The sequence below is a fragment of the Bufo bufo genome, chromosome 1 (genome assembly GCF_905171765.1).
Source record: "Bufo bufo chromosome 1, aBufBuf1.1, whole genome shotgun sequence".
NCBI classification, from domain to species: Eukaryota; Metazoa; Chordata; class Amphibia; order Anura; family Bufonidae; genus Bufo; species Bufo bufo.
This window is the reverse complement of record NC_053389.1, coordinates 122690818-122710503: the sequence shown is the minus strand read 5'-3', so window position 1 is coordinate 122710503 and position 19686 is coordinate 122690818. Positions and strand designations below refer to the sequence as shown.

The 19686-nt window shown below is 45.5% G+C and overlaps 1 protein-coding gene across 2 annotated transcripts in view; it reads left to right on the top strand.

Moving 5' to 3' along the window:
• The window catches only part of LOC120998447, a 177767-nt gene that overhangs the window by 74732 nt on the left and 83349 nt on the right, over positions 1 to 19686 (top strand). For both annotated transcript variants that reach the window (XM_040429077.1, XM_040429082.1), the window contains 3 exons: positions 8314 to 8444; positions 11995 to 12049; positions 12738 to 12830. In XM_040429077.1, the coding sequence (XP_040285011.1) occupies positions 8314 to 8444; positions 11995 to 12049; positions 12738 to 12830 (279 nt within the window). The remainder of the gene's footprint in view (positions 1 to 8313; positions 8445 to 11994; positions 12050 to 12737; positions 12831 to 19686) is intronic.

Sequence of the window (19686 nt, the reverse complement as noted above, 5' to 3'; positions counted from 1 at the left end):
ACCGGCAGTATGTCTTTACAGGCGGACAGTGAACCCACCCGCAAGGCCACTGACACCTCCAGGCCCTCTAGCCCGGTAAGCCTCCTCCCTGAGGATGATTTTGATCAACCTTTACCCTTCCTCCCTTCTGTGCACAGGGGGTTTGGTTCCTTTCTTCCTGGGTGACGTGTCTCTATTATGGCTGTATTTTTTTCTAATTAGCTCCCTACATGCTTGTGTCTTGCGAGGGGAGAGAGAGCATTTAAGGGGAACCGTCCCAAAAGAAGAAATGTTCTTTATGCAAAAAGGGGCTCTCTGCTTCTTCCAAAAAATCTCTGTGCCCAAGATGTATTAACAGAGTGGTCTCTGAAGAAACTCCTTACCTGTTTGAGCGCTTAAGAGCCCTAATTAAAGAGTAAGTCGGTACAGCAGTTGAAGCAAAACTTTCTGCCGTCCCTCCTAAAGACAAAAACTCACTGAAAAAAGTGGCCTAAACGGGTGAAAATGCTCCAAACCCAGACACTGTAGCGTGTCTGTAACCGGGGGAGCAATTCCTCCGCATGCGGTCCGCAGAGAGCGGCAATCCCCAGCAAAAAATGAGTACAATGGAGGATGCCGGGGCGGACCGCATGCACCACAAGAACATCTTGCACAAAATGATACATTGTGCAGATGAAAAAATATACATACACAATTCACTGCAAAAAATGCACCAAAATGATACGCAACTGACAATACTAGCTAATTCCTCAGGCCGATGTTAAAAGCTGAGAACTTTGCCAATATCTTCCAGTCAGAAACATATCGGAGCCCCTCATGCACCACGTCACGGTGTCTCAGCAAGCATGGGGTCCTACCACTAAACTGCCCGTGGTGTGTGAACAGGGTCTGAACCAGGCATCCTCAAACTGCGGCATCCTCAAACTACCAGCATGCGTGAACAGCCTACAGGTATCAGCTTACAGCAGGGCATTGTGGGAGTTGTAGTTTTACAACAGCTGGAGGGCCGCAGTTTGAGGATGCCTGGTCTGAACAGTGCTAGAAACCAACTCACAGCCGGACTCTCACATGCCTCCATAGTGGTATCACCAATGCACTGTGAGGTAGGATAAAGCTGTGAGCCGCACCCACAACAGACCATGTGACACAGAAGCTACCAGGTGCAAAAGAATGTTACCAACAAAATAAGGCCTCTTTCACACTTGCGTTGTTGGGATCCGGCGTGCACTTCCGTTGCCGGAGGTGCCTGCCGGATCCGGAAAAATGCAAGTGTACTGAAAGCATTTGAAGACGGAACCGTCTTCAAAATGCTTTCAGTGTTACTATGGCACCCAGGACGCTATTAAAGTCCTGGTTGCCATAGTAGGAGCGGGGAGCGGGGGAGCGGTATACTTACAGTCCGTGCGGCTCCCGGGGCGCTCCAGAATGACGTCAGAGCGCCCCATGCGCATGGATGACGTGATCCATGCGATCACATGATCCATGCGCTTGGGGCGCCCTGACGTCACTCTGGAGCGCCCGGGAGCCGCACGGACGGTAAGTATGCTGCTCCCCCGCTCCCCACTACACTTTACCATGGCTGCCAGGACTTTAGCGTCCCGGCAGCCATGGTAACCATTCAGAAAAAGCTAAATGTCGGCTCCGGCAATGCGCCGAAACGACGTTTAGCTTAAGGCCGGATCCGGATTAATGCCTTTCAATGGGCATTAATTCCGGATCCGGCCTTGCGGCAAGTCTTCAGGATTTTTGGCCGGAGCAAAAAGCGCAGCATGCTGCGGTATTTTCTCCGGCCAAAAAACATTCCGTTCCGGAACTGAAGACATCCTGATGCATCCTGAACGGATTTCTCTCCATTCAGAATGCATTAGGATAATCCTGATCAGGATTCTTCCGGCATAGAGCCCCGACGACGGAACTCTATGCCGGAAGACAAGAACGCAGGTGTGAAAGAGCCCTTAAGTGGCACATTCCATACACATAAAGACAAAAACTCACTGAAAAAAGTGGCCTAAACGGGTGAAAATGCTCTAAACCCAGACACTGTAGCGTGTCTGTAACCGGGGGAGCAATTCCTCTGCAAGCGGTCCGCAGACAACGGCAATCCCTAGCAAAAAATGCGTACAATGGAGGATGCCGGGGCGGACCGCATGCACCACAAGGACATGTTGCACAAAATGATACATTGTGCAGATGAAAAAATATACATACACAATTCACAAATCCCTCCTAAAGCCTCCACTTCTAAATCCTTTATTCCGCAGGAGCAGGCTTCTGATTTTGATGAAGGGGAAGTTTCTTCTGACACGGACTTTAGTGTCTCAGAGAATACTTCGGGACGTCCGCTTTGTTCCATTGAGGATACTGAATCTTTGTTAAAAACTATTAGGGCGATGATAAATTTGGAGGAACCCAAGGAGCCTCTCTCTGTCCAGGACCAAATGTTTTTGGGTCTTGCGGACAGGAAGAAACAAGTTTTTCCTGTTCACAGTAATATTAAGACTCTTATACAAAATGAGTGGAGTGACCCGGAAAAGAGGTAGTCGGCTTCTAAAATGTACCCTTTTGCTGAGGAAGATTCCAGTTCTTGGGACAAACCTAAAGTCGATGCTCCAGTAGCAGGGATTTCCAAGAAATCCTCTCTGCAGTTTGAGGATCTGGGGTTACTGAAGGACCCAATGGATAAAAAATGTGAGTCCCTCCTTAAAAAGACCTGGGAGTCATCCACGGCCACGTCAAGACCTGGAATATCAGCCACCTACACAGCAAGAACTCTGTCATTGTGGTTGGGCCAACTCGAGGAGCACATTGAGTCTGGTACTCCCAGGGAAGACATCCTTGCTTCCATTCCTATGCTCAAACAGGCCTCTAATTTTCTGGCAGACGCTTCTGCAGACATTGTAAAGCTATCAGCTAAAACGGCAGTATTATCCAACTCTTCCCGCAGGGCTATTTGATGGAGATCATGGTCAGGGGATGCAGCGACTAAAAATAGATTGTGTTCTCTACCATTTGAAGGCGATCATGTGTTTGGTACTGCCATAGACAACATCTTAGAAAAGGCCTCTGACAAAAAAAAGGGGCTTCCCACAGAGTTAAAATTCTTTCACCAAAGGTGCTCCTTTCGCCTCCAAAAACATACTAGATTTGACCAGAATTAAAAATAACTCAATTCTTCCTGGCAATCATCTAAAGGGAAAACTAGAGGTTTCCTATTCAACCCTGAAAAATCTGCACGTCCTTCCTCCCAATGATGCAAGAAGTCCGGTGAGGGGAAGGCTGAAGCATTTCGGTTCTGCCTGGGAAAGAATCCATGCCTCTCCTTCGGTGCTCTCAACCATAACCGCAGGGTAACATTTAGAATTCTTGCAAGTCCCTCCAGACAGGTATCTAGAAAACTTAAAATTAAAAGGCGAAAATCAGGAAGCAATGGACCAGCAGATCGCTCTACTTCTGCAGAAAAATGCCATAGTACAAGTCCCTATAGAAGAACAAGGGAAGGGCTTTTACTCCTCAATCTTCCTGGTCAAGAAACCAAACGGTTCCTTCCAGGCATTAATAAATCTCTGGAATCTAAACAGGTACATAGTGTACAGGAAATCCAAAATGGAATCAGTAAGGTCCGTAATGAATATCCTGTCAAAAAACTGCTTCATGGTCATGATAGACCTTTCAGATGCCTATTACCATGTGCCAATTCACATGGATTACCAGAAATATTTGAGAATGGCAGTATGGTTCAAGGGAAGATTACATTAATTTCAAGTTCTGCCGTGCTCAGCACCGAGAATCTTTACGAAGATTGTAGCGGATGTAGCAAAGTTCTTCCATCTGGCCGGAATCATACTGATACCTTACTTAGATGACTTCCTAATCTCAGCTCCCACGGAGAATCACCTGCATGTTCAACTTCAGGCAGTATCAGACACCCTTTCAGATCTGGGTTGGATCATAAATCTTCAGAAGTCTTGTCTTCTTTCTCAGCAGAAGAGAATATTCTTAGGAGTACTGCTACATCAGATGTCTTCTTTTCTTCCTTTACAAAAACAGGAAGATTTGATCCAGAAGATTCTAAAGTTTCAGCGGTTACACATATCCTCAATTAGGGAAATCATGACAATTCTAGGCCTCATGACATCCACCATTCCGTCAGTGAAGTGGTCGCAAGCCCACTCGAAAGTTCTTCAGTCTTTCCTGTTACAGGCCTGGGACAAGAAGCAGACGCCTTTAAACAAGAGAGTAAAAGTTCCAGAAGGGGTAAAGTTCTCACTATCATGGTAAATCAGATGGGAAAATCTGTCCCGAGGAGTAGAGTGGCGGCAGACGAATCAGATGGTAATTATAACTGATGCGAGCAACCAGAGTTGGGGAGCACACATGAACGGTACCATGAAACAAGGTTTATGGTAGGCGGATCTGGAGCAGGCATCTTCCAACATGCGGGAACTGAGTGCGGTTTGACAAGCCCTAAAAGCCTTTGCTCCCTCGGTCCGGTTAAACCATATAAGAATTCTTTCCAACAACACCACCACTGTAGCTTATCTTGCAACATTATGCCAGTGTTATATAGTACATTCCATTACTGTAAGGGTTACATAGCATCATAAATCAATATAATGCTATGTGACTCCCGGCAGTAATGGGAGGTCAGGCCCGGTGCTGCGATGCGGACTCCCTGCGGGAGGAACGCTCGTCTGCAAGGGGCCTAAGGTTGTTTCTAGATTTCATTGTCAACAAGAAATCTCTTTTCCTTCCTTTTGTTCCCAGGCGTTTTCTGAAACTACCTAGAATCGACTAAAAACCTCAGGAGGTCAAATTAGCTGTTCATTCAGTATCTCGGACTAAATTGGGGGAAGCAAGGCGTCTATTGCTCGGTGTATTAAAGGGCTTCTGTCACCCCACTAAAGTGATTTTTTTTTTTTGGGCTAGTTAAATTAGTTATATTGCGATATATGAAAATATAATGGTGTTACTTACTTTGATCCAGCAGTTTCTTCCAAAAACAAAGTTTTATAATATGTAAATTAGGTCTCTACCAGCAAGTAGGGCGGCTACTTCTGGTAGCTGCTGCAGAAAACCGCCCCCTCGTCGTGTTGATTGACAGGGCCAGCCGGGATCTCCTCCTCCGGCCAGCCCTGTCGGCATTTCAAAAATCGCGCGCCTGTGTTCATTCGGCGCAGGCGCTCTGAGATGAGGAGGCTTGTCTCCTCAGCACTCCCTCAGTGCGCCTGCGCCGATGACGTCTTCTATTTAGGTGATGTCATCGGCGCAGGCGCACTGAGGGAGTTCTAAGGAGGCGAGCTTCCTCATCTCAGAGCGCCTGCGCCGAATCAACACAGGCGCGCGATTTTTGAAATGCCGACAGGGCCAGCCGGAGGAGGAGATCCCGGCTGGCCCTGTCAATCAACATGACGAGGGGGCGGTTTTCTGCAGCAGCTAACAGCAAGTAGCCGCCCTACTTGCTGGTAGAGACATAATTTACATATTATAAAACTTTGTTTTTGGAAGAAACTGCTGGATCAAAGTAAGTAACACCATTATATTTTCATATATCGCAATATAACTAATTTAACTAGCCCAAAAAAAAAATATCACTTTAGTGGGGTGACAGAAGCCCTTTAAGTCTTGTATTTTTTTTTGTTATGACAAGAGGGTAATTTCTCCTCTTTCTGGGTTAAAGACTCATTCCACCAGAGCATTGGCCGCGTCTTGCGCTGAAGGCGCCACTGCTTCTCTTGAGGACATTTGCCGGGCTGCCACCTGGTCGAGTCCCTGTACCTTCTTTAGACACTATAAATTAGATGTGTTAGCCAGAAAAGACTTATCTTTTGGCAGGAAGCGTTTGTCTGCTGTAGTCCGCCCCCTGATTGTTACTCTGTTATTCCTCCAGGTGGTGCTGTTGTGGAGGTGTGGGGAAAAGATGATAATTATTCTTACCGATAATTGGATTTTCCTTTAGACTCCACAACGGCACGAGGAATTCCCACCCAATTATTCTCTATAACAGATTGTTATTTTCTGTTGATTTCATATAACTAGATCAAGTAATTTTTTCTGTTATGTTTAAACATTATTAAATTATGGCATATACTTCTGAGTCCTAGGTTATTAACTGGCGAAGGTATGAGGGAGGGGGCCTTTTATTGGCTGATCTCACAGTTGTTTCCTGTCCCTAAGAAGGCGGGTTACCCTCTAGGTGGTGCCCTTGTGGAGGCTAAAGAAAAATCCAATTACCGGTAAAAGTAATTATCATCTTTTTCGGTACTCTCATACAATCCCTTTAACTGCCACTGACTGGCATTGTGCATAGTTGGAAGGGATCAGCAACCTTAGGTACTCTAGCTGTGAAACTACAACTCTCTTCATGCACACTTGCTCGTCTGAGGTTGGAACGCTCATAGAAGTGAATAGAGCATGGTGCGAATTGTTATTTTCCAACAGCAGGAGTTCCGGGGGTTGCTGACTCCACTTTTGAGTCAGTTTACTCTAGTGAAAGCACCAAGGTGCTGTCTGTGAGAATTCTGTGCAAATGTTTTTGATGGTTCAGAGAAACACAGCACCTCTGCTTTGTGAATTGTATTTACCCTGTAATGATAGATTCATTGTAGGGTTGCAGCGGGTATCGAATTATCGATACCCAATCGATACTTTTGTACCAGTATCGATTCGATACTGGGATTTGACATTTACCGATTCTAGGCTGTGCTACTGCGTAGCCTAGTATCAGAGAACATGGCGTGTGCTGCTCTCAGCGCGCTCCATGTTCTCCTAAGCAGCACAGGGGAGAAGGAGTCACTCCCTCCTGTGCCGCTGCTGCCAATAAGAAGAGAGAGGTGCGAAGGAGGGGAGGGACTGTGGCCACTGCGCCACCAATGATAACTCACCCATTAATACAAATATAGGTGCGGCACCTGAGGGGTTAACTGCCACGGATCGCAGCGCCCTGTCATAGAGGTCGGGTGCCGGCTGATTCTGCCGCCGGCACCCGCCTCCTGTATTTGTATTAAAAGGTTACTTATCTTCATTGGTGGCGCAGTGCACCCCTCAGTTCCCCCAGTACTAAAAACATTGGTGGTGCAGTGCGCCCCCCCAACCCCCCAGTATTATAATCATTGGTGACAGTGGCCACAAGGTCTCCTCCCCTCCTCTTCATTCATTGGTGGTGCAGTGGCAGCTTCTGATTGGAGCCCCAGCAGTGTTATCCCGAGGCTCCAATCGGTTACCATGGCAGCCAGGACGCTACTGAAACCCTGGCTGCCATAGTCAGCTCCCTGCTGCTGTGTGCACTATGCACAGGGCAGCAGGGAGACTGTGAAGTCCTATTCACCCTAAGGCCTATTGCACACGACCGTATGGCTTTTTCAGTGTTTTGCGATCCGTTTTTCACGGATCCGTTGTTCCGTTTTTTGTTTCCGTTGTGTTTCCGTTTCTGTTCCGTTTTTTCGTTCCGTTTTTCCGTATGGCATATACAGTATACAGTAATTACATAGATAAAATTGGGCTGGGCATAACATTTTCAATAGATGGTTCAGCAAAAAACGGAACGGAAACGGAAGACATACGGATGCATTTCCGTATGTGTTCCGTTTTTTTGCGGACCCATTGACTTGAATAGAGCCACGGACTGTGATTTGCGGGCAATAATAGGACATGTTCTATGTTAAAACGGAACGGAAAAACGGAAATACGGAAACGGAATGCATACGGAGTACATTCCGTTTTTTTTGCGGACCCATTGAAATGAATGGTTCCGTATACGGACCGTATACGGAACGCAAAAAACGTCCAGTAAACGGGAAAAAAAAACGTCCGTGTGCAATAGGCCTAATAGAGCTCTATCAGGGTGAATAGGACAAGGGATGAAAAGATCCCAGGTTCTAGCCCCTAAGGGGGCTAATAGTTATTAAATAATAAGTAAAAAAATAAAAAAAGTTAAAAAAACAAACACCAAAATATTAATTTTCCAATTTTACATCTAAAATATATAAACAATAAATAAATAAACATATATATCGCCACAAAAAAAGTGCGAACTATTAAAATAAAAAAATATATATCCTATTCGGTGAACACCGTAACAGAAAAAATAAAAAAATAAAATGCACGATTCGCCATTTTTTAGTCACCTTGTCCCCCCCAAAAAAATCGGATCAGACTGTTCGATTATGGGCCGGACATTCCATAAAAGGCTTTTTTTGGTGTTTTATTTTTTTCGCATGGTATCGAGTATCGCAATACTTTTTTATGGTATCGAAATCAAATCAAAATTTTGGTATCCAGACAACCCTAATTCATTGTGTTCTTATATTTTGTCTCCCTCGTGACCTGTGTGTGAAGGTTGGATACTGGCATTTTGCTCATTCCTTTGTACGCGGAAACTGGAGGAATGAAGAAGAGAGCACATTTTCTCTGCTTGCAAAGTCCTGCCATGATATTGATCTGATATGTTACTGGATGGGAAATCGAAGGTATATCTTTGACTTGTACATGTTATTTAGTCTTATCCCGTATAATATGTAATTTCCTACTTAAAGGGAGAATCTACTCCAGCAAGTGCCCAGGGAGGGGTTTCACTGGGATGTGCTGTCTGTTCTCTGCATTGAGCTGCTTCACAGCCCCTCCCCTCTGCTCTGTGTGACAACTGTATCATCCAACCAGGAGACCACTACAGCTGTCACTCAGAGCAGAGGGGAGGGCTCTACAGTAAAGCTCCGCCTCCCGGGCACTTGCAGGGTCAGAATCCGCCTGAATAGAATTTCATTTTCACACTACTCTTTATGATAAAAATTTCTAAGGCTACTTTCACACTGGCGTTTCTGGGTCCGCTTGTGAGATCCGTTTCAGGGCTGCTTGGATAAAGATCCGTTCAGAATGCATCAGTTTGGCTGCGTTTGGTCTCCGTTGTATTTTTTAGACTGACATTAAAACGCAGCTTGCAGCGTTTTGGTGACCATCTGACAATGCGGAGCAAAACGGATCCGTCCTGACTTACAATGTAAGTCAATGGGGACGGATCCGTTTTTCACTGACACAATATGGTGCAATTGAAAACGGATCCGTCCGTTTTGACTTAGACTTTTTTTTGAATGAATAATGCAAACGGATCCGTTATGAACGGATACAAGTGTTTGCATTATCGGTGCGGACCCGTCTGTGCAGATACAAGACGGATCCGCACCAAACGCGAGTGTGAAAGTAGCCTAAAAAAGATATGTTCACACTGCTCTCCTCAGCCCTAACCAAGTGCTGTTAGCAGTTTTGCATGGTCAAAACTGCTGACAGACTCTCTTTCAAAGAGTACTACAGGTAAAGCTTATACATTGTTCTAAAGGGCTGTTTCAAATGACCACACAGGGTTCCTCCCTGCACCCCTGGCATAAAGCTGATTTTGCCGGGAAAGCAACAGCCAACCATACCACTGTTTTATTACATGGCAGTCATTCATATGAATGATCATCCTTGTAATAGAAGGACGGCTTGAGTCAAACAGAACGGTTGCCGTCCATACAAAGTGGTTCTGGCTCATAGAGAGGAGTCTTGGGCAGGGCAGTGGTGGCCATATGTCATGAAGGGGTTGTCTCACTTCAGCAAACAGCATTTATTATGTAGACAAAGTTAATACAAGGCACTTACTAATGTATTGTGACTGTCCATATTGTCTCCTTTGCTGGCTTGATTCATTTTTCCATCACATTATACACAGCTCGTTTCTAGGGGTTACGACCTCTATGTAATCCAGCAGAGGTGGTCGTGGTTGCACACTATAGGATCGGGAGCATGCATAGGCTGACGACTTTCCTTATAATGTGCAAGCATGACCACCACTGATGGCTTGTGGGGTGGTCGTAACCCCTGGAAACAAGCAGTGCATAATGCGAAGGAGACAATACAGACAATCACAATACAGTAGCAAGTGCCTTGTATTAACTTTGTCTACGTGATAAATGCCATTTGCTGAAGTGAGACAACCCCTTTAATAGGCTCATGAGCAGAGCTTGTCTACGTGACACAACCCCTTTAATCATAGTGACGTCGTGCTGCATGACACAACAATTCACTTTGATTCTCTGTGCCATGCTCCATCCCACCAGGCCCTGCAGTACACATAACACAGTGCTTGGGTTTTGCCTGGCGTGGATGAGTTTTCTGGTCATGCACATTTACATAATGTCATACACATCAACATTTCTTGGTGGAAACGTAGCTGCACATGCTCAGTTCCTGTGTACTGAAATCAGTAGGAGACATGGAGGCAGTGCTCACAATGCAGACTTTCTCCTCTGTGAATTTCATACAAATCTGTGGCAAAGTCTACATTCCAAAGTGTGATATCCAAGCCAGATCCTCTGCAGGAATCCACAACATGCAATCAATTCAACTCAGATTTTTGGGCTATATGTGGATCCACCTATATTGTGTTATAAATTTCAGCAGTTTTTTTGATGCATAGTCCACTCCAAAAATCTATTTATTAAAAAACTATTCACCCATATAGGTTATTCACCTCTACACTCAGGGCCATTGTAGCGCAGCGGGTAAGGACCCACTGTATTACTGAACTGATTTAACTTGGGGCTACTCCTCAGGCATTGTCAAGTGGTCATCCCTTTGCCACCCTATGGGGATATGGACTTGCTGAATGGGCTACCAGGCCACTATCTCTAGAAGTTGTCCCTGTTCAGAGGCCCTGACCCCTGGAGGGTCAAGAGACAGTGGTGTGTAGCACCAAGAAGACAGACATAGATGTAATCAGATTGCAAGTGAGGTCAGGACAAGCAGAGTTTGTACAATATAGTGAAACAGGCAATAGGACAGTATCGGCGTCACAGGATCTATACGATAATCAGGCAGAGGTCAGGACAAGCAGAATTTGTGCAATATGTCTGTGAAGGTTCTCATTTATCTAGGTCATGGTATATCTGTAAAGAATAAATCAAGGCAACTGGCCTTACTGTAGATTTCTTGAAAACATTTCACTCGTTCTTCCAACGAGCTTTCTCAATTCTGAGTGACTGTACAGGAATTCTCTGGGAATAAATTTATTCCCAGAGAATTCTTGTACAGTCACTCAGAATTGAGAAAGCTCGTCGGAAGAATGAGTGAAACGTTTTCAAGAGATCTACACTAAGTCCAGTTGCCTTGATTTATTCTTTACAGATAGAGTTTGTGCAGTACAGTAAAAGAGGCAATAAAAACAGGATCTATACAATAATCAGGCAGAGGTCAGGACAGGCGCCATAGGATTAAGGTGGGTTTCTGAGTGTTGAATATTGTTTACCTATCCTCATGTTTCGTCATCAATACCTGAACGGTTGGGTACGACACCTGTCACCTTCCCTCATCAGCTGTTTGAAGACTAGTGAACACTGCAGCCTCCTCACAGCTTACCAAGCACAGCGCTGTCTATTTGATAGCGACTGTGCTTGGTATTGCATCTTAACCCCATTCACTTGAATGGGACTGAATGTGCCTAGGCCATGTGACTGATGAACATGATGTAACTGTGGCCTTTTCAAACATTTGATCGATGGGGGTGCTGGGAGTCAGACCCCCACCGATCAGATAATGATGGGCTATCCTGATGATAGTTGATCAGTATTAATCGGTCGGAAAACCCCTTTAATGTGGTTATCAGGCTGAGGTCAGGAGGCTCAGTAGAAGAATCCCTTAGCAGGAGTTAGAATAACTTCCCATAGGGGAAGTTGCCATATACATTTCTGAGAACGCTGTCATAGTTTGGGGATAGATTAGCCCATGTGCGTGCTGGTCCTTTAAGTGCCAGGAAGAACAAACGTGACCTATGGGAGCGAGTGGCATGGACTGGAGTGCAGTGGTAGGGGTGAGTACTCCAGTGGTCGTGTTTGCCGGGAGAGGAGAGATGCCGGTGGACACAGACCGCCGACATTACAGCCATATAGTGAATGTGCTGTAGGTCAACCAATAAGTCTGATTGTGAAGGGTATGTCTGGGAAAGTTTTCACTTTGTTTATTTCAAAAAATACATTTTCTTCTTTATAGATGTGTAAAGGTGTCTTCTTTTGGAACTCTGTCTCACTTTACTAAAGAGAACAAGGTAAGTTTAAGTCAAGAAATGTATTCATGAGTTAAGTGTGTAGTTGCATATGAACATCAGAACCTCAGGCTGAGATCAAAATCTAGATGGTTTGATAGACTGATTGCATCAAGTTTGCATGATTACAAAAAAATGGAGGGAGTACTATCTGTGCCTGCATGATTACAAGGAGAGACAGGAAGGCAGTACTATCTGTGCCCACATCATTTTGTAGACAAAAGGAAATTATTCTCCATTGACAAGGTAATCACCAAAAAAAATGAATAAAACTAACTTACATATGTATGAAGATCCATTTTCTGGATCTTCATACATATGTAAGTTAGTTTATTAATTTTTTTTGGTGATTATCATGACTCCTTGGGGGTCCGATGTTTTTGATATTATTCTGTCCGGTTAATATTGGTTGTCCATTGACAAGGTGACAACCAAATTATACCGAAACCGAAGCACAGAGATGGTGGTCACCTTGCTGTCACATGAACTGTTGCTATGCAATGTCCCTCAGCCATTGTGATCATATATATAATAAACCAGTATACAATGCTATGCATAATATATAATATAATTATATTATTCCTTCAAGTCTTACAATTTCATATTGCACATATTTTATTATTTAGCAAACACTGGAAGCAGATATGTAGTTTATGACTTGATCTCCACTGCATAAACATTTCTCATGTAGCCCGAGGGCGCCAGCAGCCGCTGCTTAGACTGCACCGTGGAAGAAACGTGTCCTTATTCAGCGCAGAAAATATATCTGAAGAAAGCTCAACAGGTGGGTAATTATATCCTTCCGTATAACACTAGCCTACCATATATATTACATACATGAGGAACAATACTGAGTCGGCAATAATCTGCCCATTCATTCTACCCAAAGCAATGCTGAAGTGACGGAGAAATCCGTGAATCTGAATCCTCCTGATTAACCCCCGCTACCCCGCTTATCTCTGTCTTTTCTGTCTAACTGCTAGATTATTAGACTATATCGAATAACAAATTACAGCTTTTCAATGAATTAATATATAAACCACCATCTGATAATTCAGAAAGTCTGATAATGTGGCACGTTTATAGTACAGAATAAAATGTAAAAGTTCTCTAGTGAAGAAAACTGAACAGAGAGAACCAAACAGGAAATGTCTGTAAACTCATAGTGGACGATTTGCTTTAAAGGGAACCTGTCACCTCAAAAACGTATATAAAACCGCCAGCTTTACGTTATAGTAGCCCCCAGTCTGTTATTAATGATGTGTTTGATCCGGTAATCTGATGCTCCATACATGACAAAAACTATGTTTTAATCGCCGTCAGCGCTATCTCGCCGGTCAGTCTGAAGTCAAGGGGGCAGCGGCCTCCTTGCTTCAAGTCAAGATAAGCACGCCCTCTAACCGTTCCCTCTTCTGTGTGATTGACATCCTGCAGTATGGGATCGCGTTAGTCTCGCGCATGCACGTGCGCGCCTTGTTACTGCGCGATCGCGGCTCCCGCAGTTAGCCGGGTTTCATCAGCACACTGCGCATGCGCGAGACTAACGCGATCCCAGGCCGCACTGCAGGATGTCAATCACACAGAAGAGGGAACGGTTAGAGGGCGTGCTTATCTTGACTTGAAGCAAGGAAGCCGCGGCCCCCTTGACTTCAGACTGACCGGCGAGATCGCGCTGATGGCGATTAAAACATAGTTTTTGTCATGTATGGAGCATCAGATTACCGGATCAAACACATCATTAATAACAGACTGGGGGCTACTATAAGGTAATGCTGGCGGTTTTATATTTTGAGGTGACAGGTTCCCTTTAAAGAAGTATTACCAGGGGTGGACTGGCCATAGACCCTATAGTGAAACTTCCTTGGGGGCCGCCTGAGCCCTCTTCCTGGCTGCCAGCCACATAAATATTTATCTGATGCTGCCAGAGTTAAAGGGGTTGTCCGCTTTTTTATATTGGTGACCTATTCTTAGGATAGGTCATCAATATCTGATCAGCCCCAATCAACTGTTTGAAGAGAAGGCTGCGCTTGTATGAGCGCTGCCTTCTCTTCATTTCAGCAGTGAGCAGGTGTAATTACAAGAAGCCGTCCCATTCACTTCTATGGGACAGCTCCTTCCTATATACTTGAATGGAAGGAGCCGTCCCATTAAAGTGAATAAGGCACCATCTTGTAGTTACACCAGCTCACCGCTGCGTTTGCGAAGACATACAGGTAAACAATGAAGAGGAGGCAGTTTTCACACGGAGGGCGGCCTTCTCTTCAAGCAGGGGTGCTGGGAGTTGGGCTCCCACAGATCTGATATTGATGACCTATCCTCAGGAAAGGTCATCAATATTAACAGCCCATACAAACCCTTTTGAAGGGGTTTTCTAGTTCTGGATAGGTAGGTCATCAGTATCTGATTGGTGGTGGTCTTACATCCGGGATGGACACTGTGAGCGCAGCGGCCTTCTCACAGCTTTCCCTAGGCCAATAACGTCACGTTCCTCGGTCACATGGCCTAGGCGTAGTTCAGTCCCATTCACAGCTGCTATACAGTGTCCTGCGCTGTGCGTGGTAAGCTGCGAGGAGGGGGTAGCGCTAACATTGGCTCCGTTGAGCCTCACAGCCTCGAACAGCTGATCGGCGGGGGTCCAACAAATCAGATACTGATGACCTATTCTTAGAATAGGTTATCAGTATAAAAAGTCACCACTTTAAGTTCCCAGTTCACCCTTGGGCATTGCAGTAACATGAAATTATATCTCATCCACTGGAGAGGGGGATAACTGTTAGATTGGTGGGGGTATGACTGCTTGGAACTTTACCAGTCGCAAGAATTGGGACTTGTGTTCCCTTTTTAAATGGAAAGTGCTTTGGCGTGCAAATTAAAGTCCATTTTGCAGTTTGTGGGAGGCCTATAGAGTTTGAGTGAAGTGGTGGCGCACATGCTTAACACTCAAACAGGAGACACGTGACCCCAGTTCACATCATTGGTGGTGGTCCCAGCAGTCAGACTCCCTCTGATCTGACATTTATCCCCTATCCAGTGTATAAAGGATAACTTCTTGTTATTGTACTAGCCCTTTTCTCTTGAACCTTCTTCCTGAAGGTTCGTTAATTTTTGTGTAACCGTTTCATAAACCAGAATACTTGATAATCTGGTATAAGATCCCAGTGAAACCAGATTAAGGCTCCATTCACATGTCCGTACTGTGTTTTGCGGATCCACGGATCCGTGGGTCTGCAAAACACTGACACCGGCAATGTGCTTTCCGCATTTTGCGGACCGCACATCTCCGGCACTAATAGAATATGCCTATTCTTGACCGCAATTGCGGACAAGAATAGGACATGTTCTATTTTTTTGGGGAACGGAAATGCGGACCTGGAAGTGCGGGTCCGCATTTCCGGAGCCGGGCCGCACATCGTGCGGCTCCATAGATTCGAATGGTTCCGCAATTCCGTTCCGCAAATTGCGGAACGAAATTGCGGACGTGTGAATGGACCCTTAGGCCTCATGCACACGGCCGTTGTTTTGGTCCGCATCCGAGCCTCAGACCTATTCGGCTCGGATGCAGACCTAGTCACTTCAATGGGGCCGCAAAAGATGCGGACAGCAAAAAAAATATAACCTCTCCTATTCTTGTCCGCCTTTTGCGGACAAGAATAGGCAGTTATATTGATGGCTGTCCGTGCCGTTCCGCAAATTGCGGAACACACACGGACGCCATCTGTGTTTTGCGGATCTGCGGTTTGCGGACCGCAAAACACACAACGGTCGTGTGCATGAGGCCTAAAGGAAATGCTTGTGTAGCCAGTAGCACTATAAAAAAACAGACAGCATGCCCTATCGGCGCGGAATCCATGCTGAATCTCCCATCGAAATGGGGGAAGCGTCAAAAAACTGCACCATACTCTTCGTACTTTGCTCAGTTTTTGGCGTGGATCTGCACCAAAAACCACGAATTGTTTTAACACAGATTCGTAAAAAAAAAAAAAATCGCAAAAGTGCAACAAATGCATGACAATAAATGTCCCCCCAAAAATGCTTCATAAATTAGCTCTGATTTTGAGAGGCAGATTTTTAAAAATCCTCCAAGTTCACTTTTCAGGAACATTCACAATTCTCAAATAATCCCCACTCATCAGGTGTCCATTTTGTCGTCAGATATTTGCCTGGCAAGTCCTCTAACACAACCTACACATGCAGAAAAACAAGATATTAGTAGCAAATAACACCTCCCGTGCATCTGGCATTGTGGGGCCAAGAGGAGCAGAGGGTCTGCGCAGGGACAATATATAAGTGCTGGCTATTAAGTAATCCATTGTTCATAGGCGGCTGCTCAGAAGATTGCCATCTGCTCGTTTCAGCCATGCCAAACCCCCAGCATACGTCTCGTAGACAGAAATGAGCCTGACAAGCACAAATGAATGAGACTTGTAGGACCAGATACAAAGGGGCCGTGCTGCCTGCCAGGAGCCAGCGCACGATACTCCAATGCATCTGCTCAGCAGCCTGCACCCCCCTTTATTTCCTTCTCTCTTTGTAAAAGAGCAAATCTGACATCTGTTCAGACTGAGAAGGGAAGGACCATAGGAGATAAATGTGCTCGGTGCCCGGCGGTGCCTGACACTGCTCATGGTGTAATATGAATACTGTGCACAGTCATATTTCCATATGATAAGGTGCACATGATGGAGTTGTGACATGGAGTCCCATGCTGGGACTGTCCAAGGGGTAGGCGCTGCTACAGAGGCTGACTTTGATGGATGATTTTGAAGAGTTTGAGGGTAGGAATGTTCCTTGTAGAAAAATGCCTGGAACTTCTGTAGTAGGGCTTATGCACACGACCGTATGTATTTAGCGGTCCGCAAAAAAAAAAAAAAAAAAATGGATAACAACTGTGTGACGTCCGTGTTGCATCCGTTTTTTTTTGCGGAATCATTGTAACAATGCCTGTCCTTGTCTGCAAAACGGACAAGAATAGGACATGTTCTATTTTTTTTTTGCAAAACGAACATGCCGACATACGGACACGGAATGCACACAGAGACATTACCGTTTTTTTTTTTCAAGCTCTTAAAGAAATGAATGGTTCTGCATACGGTCCTGTAAAAAAACTGAACGGAAATGGAAATTAAAATAAGAAAAATACGTTTGTGTGCATGAGCCCTTAAAGGGAATCTGTCATCCCGATTTTTGACTCTTATCTACAGTAATACATGAGTAGTCCTGCAAACTGGTGTAATGTAGAACTGGCTTAGTTTCCCATAGCAACCAATCAGATTCCACCTTTCATTTTCCAAAAGAGCTGTAAAAAATGAAAGGTGGAAGCCAGTTCTACTTTACAGTTTGATAAATGACCCCATTTATTTCTAATCCTGGATAACCTCTTTAAAATGTATACTGTGTGTGTGTGTGTTTGGGGGCGGGATGGGGGGGGGGGGGGAGCAATTTATTATAACTGACGGGCCTGGTAGCAACCAGTCAGATAGCCTTTCATTTTTCCAAAGGAGCTCTGAAAATTGGACAGTGAAATCTGGTTACTATAGGCAACTGAGCCAGTTTTCCTTTGCACCACTTTCGATATACACTGCTCAAAAAAATAAAGGGAACACAAAAATAACACATCCTAGATCTGAATTAATTAAATATTCTTCTGAAATACTTTGTTCTTTACATAGCTGAATGTGCTGACAACAAAATCATACAAAAATAAAAACATGGAAATCAAATTTTTCAACCCATGGAGGTCTGGATTTGGAGTCACACTCAAAATTAAAGTGGAAAAACACACTACAGGCTGATCCAACTTTGATGTAATGTCCTTAAAACAAGTCAAAATGAGGCTCAGTAGTGTGTGTGGCCTCCACGTGCCTGTATGACCTCCCTACAACGCCTGTGCATGCTCCTGATGAGGTGGCGGACGGTCTACTGAGGGATCTCCTCCCAGACCTGGACTAAAGCATCTGCCAACTCTTGGACAGTCTGTGGTGCAACATGGCGTTGGTGGATATAGCGAGACATGATGTCCCAGATGTGCTCAATTGGATTCAGGTCTGGGGAACCGGTGGGCCAGTCCATAGCATCAATGCCTTCGTCTTGCAGGAACTGCTGACACACTCCAGCCACATGAGGTCTAGCATTGTCTTGCATTAGGAGGAACCCAGGGCCAACCGCACCAGCATATGGTCTCACAAGGGGTCTGAGGATCTCATCTCGGTACCTAATGGCAGTCAGGCTACCTCTGGCGAGCACATGGAGGGCTGTGCGGCCCTCCAAAGAGATGCCACCCCACACCATTACTGACCCAATGCCAAACCGGTCATGCTGGAGGATGTTGCAGGCAGCAGAACGTTCTCCACGGCGTCTCCAGACTCTGTCACGTCTGTCACATGTGCTCAGTGTGAACCTGCTTTCATCTGTGAAGAGCACAGGGCGCCAGTGGCGAATTTGCCAATCTTGGTGTTCTCTGGCAAATGCCAAACGTCCTGCACGGTGTTGGCCTGTAAGCACAACCCCCACCTGTGGACATCGGGCCCTCATATCACCCTCATGGAGTCTGTTTCTGACCGTTTGAGCAGACACATGCACATTTGTGGCCTGCTGGAGGTCATTTTGCAGGGCTCTGGCAGTGCTCCTCCTGTTCCTCCTTTCACAAAAGCGGAGGTAGCGGTCCTGCTGCTGGGTTGTTGCCCTCCTACGGCCTCCTCCACGTCTCCTGATGTACTGGCCTGTCTCCTGGTAGCGCCTCCATGCTCTGGACACTATGCTGACAGACACAGCAAACCTTCTTGCCACAGCTCGCATTGATGTGCCATCCTGGATAAGCTGCACAACAGCATGTGAAATTGATTGTCACTCAGTGTTGCTTCCTAAGTGGACAGTTTGATTTCACAGAAGTGTGATTGACTTGGAGTTACATTGTGTTGTTTAAGTGTTCCCTTTTTTTGAGCAGTGTATTTCCCCCAGTATTCCTAGCCCATGTATTAATAGGGCAGCCAGAGTTACATATATCTAAAGAGGTTGTCCAGCCTTGGACAACCCTTATGGTCCTAACCTGTTCCCCTTAATCAAATAAACATTAGTGACCTGCCTGCGGTCCCGCCATCCCTGGCGTCTTCCAGTCCCCGACCAGCCTCAGCGGTCACATCAGCTTGTACAATATGTCACTGCTAGTCACATGCCGTTGAAGCACATGTGAATACTGAGGCCAGTGGTTGGCCGCAGCAGTCATAGGACCAGTCCACTTCCGGCAGGGATGGGAAGCCGCCAGAAACAGAGCAGCAGCAGGACTCAGGTCAGATGAGTGGTGTTTTTATTTTGTCAGTGGCACAGGTTAGGGCCATAGAGGTTGTTGGCTCTAAGGCTGGACAATCCCTTTCAAAGACATCATGGGAGATTTATCAAACTGGTGTAAAGTAGAACTGGCTTAGTAGCCCATAGCAACCAATCAGATTCCACCTTTCACTTTTGACAGCTCCTTTGGAAAATTAAAGGGGGAATCTGATTGGTTGCTATGGGCAACTAAGCCAGTTATACTTTACACCCGTTTGATAAGGGTCCATTCACACGTCCGTATGTGTTTTGCGGATCCGCAAAACACGGACACCGGCAATGGGGACCGCATTTTGGGGACCGCACATCGCCGGCAC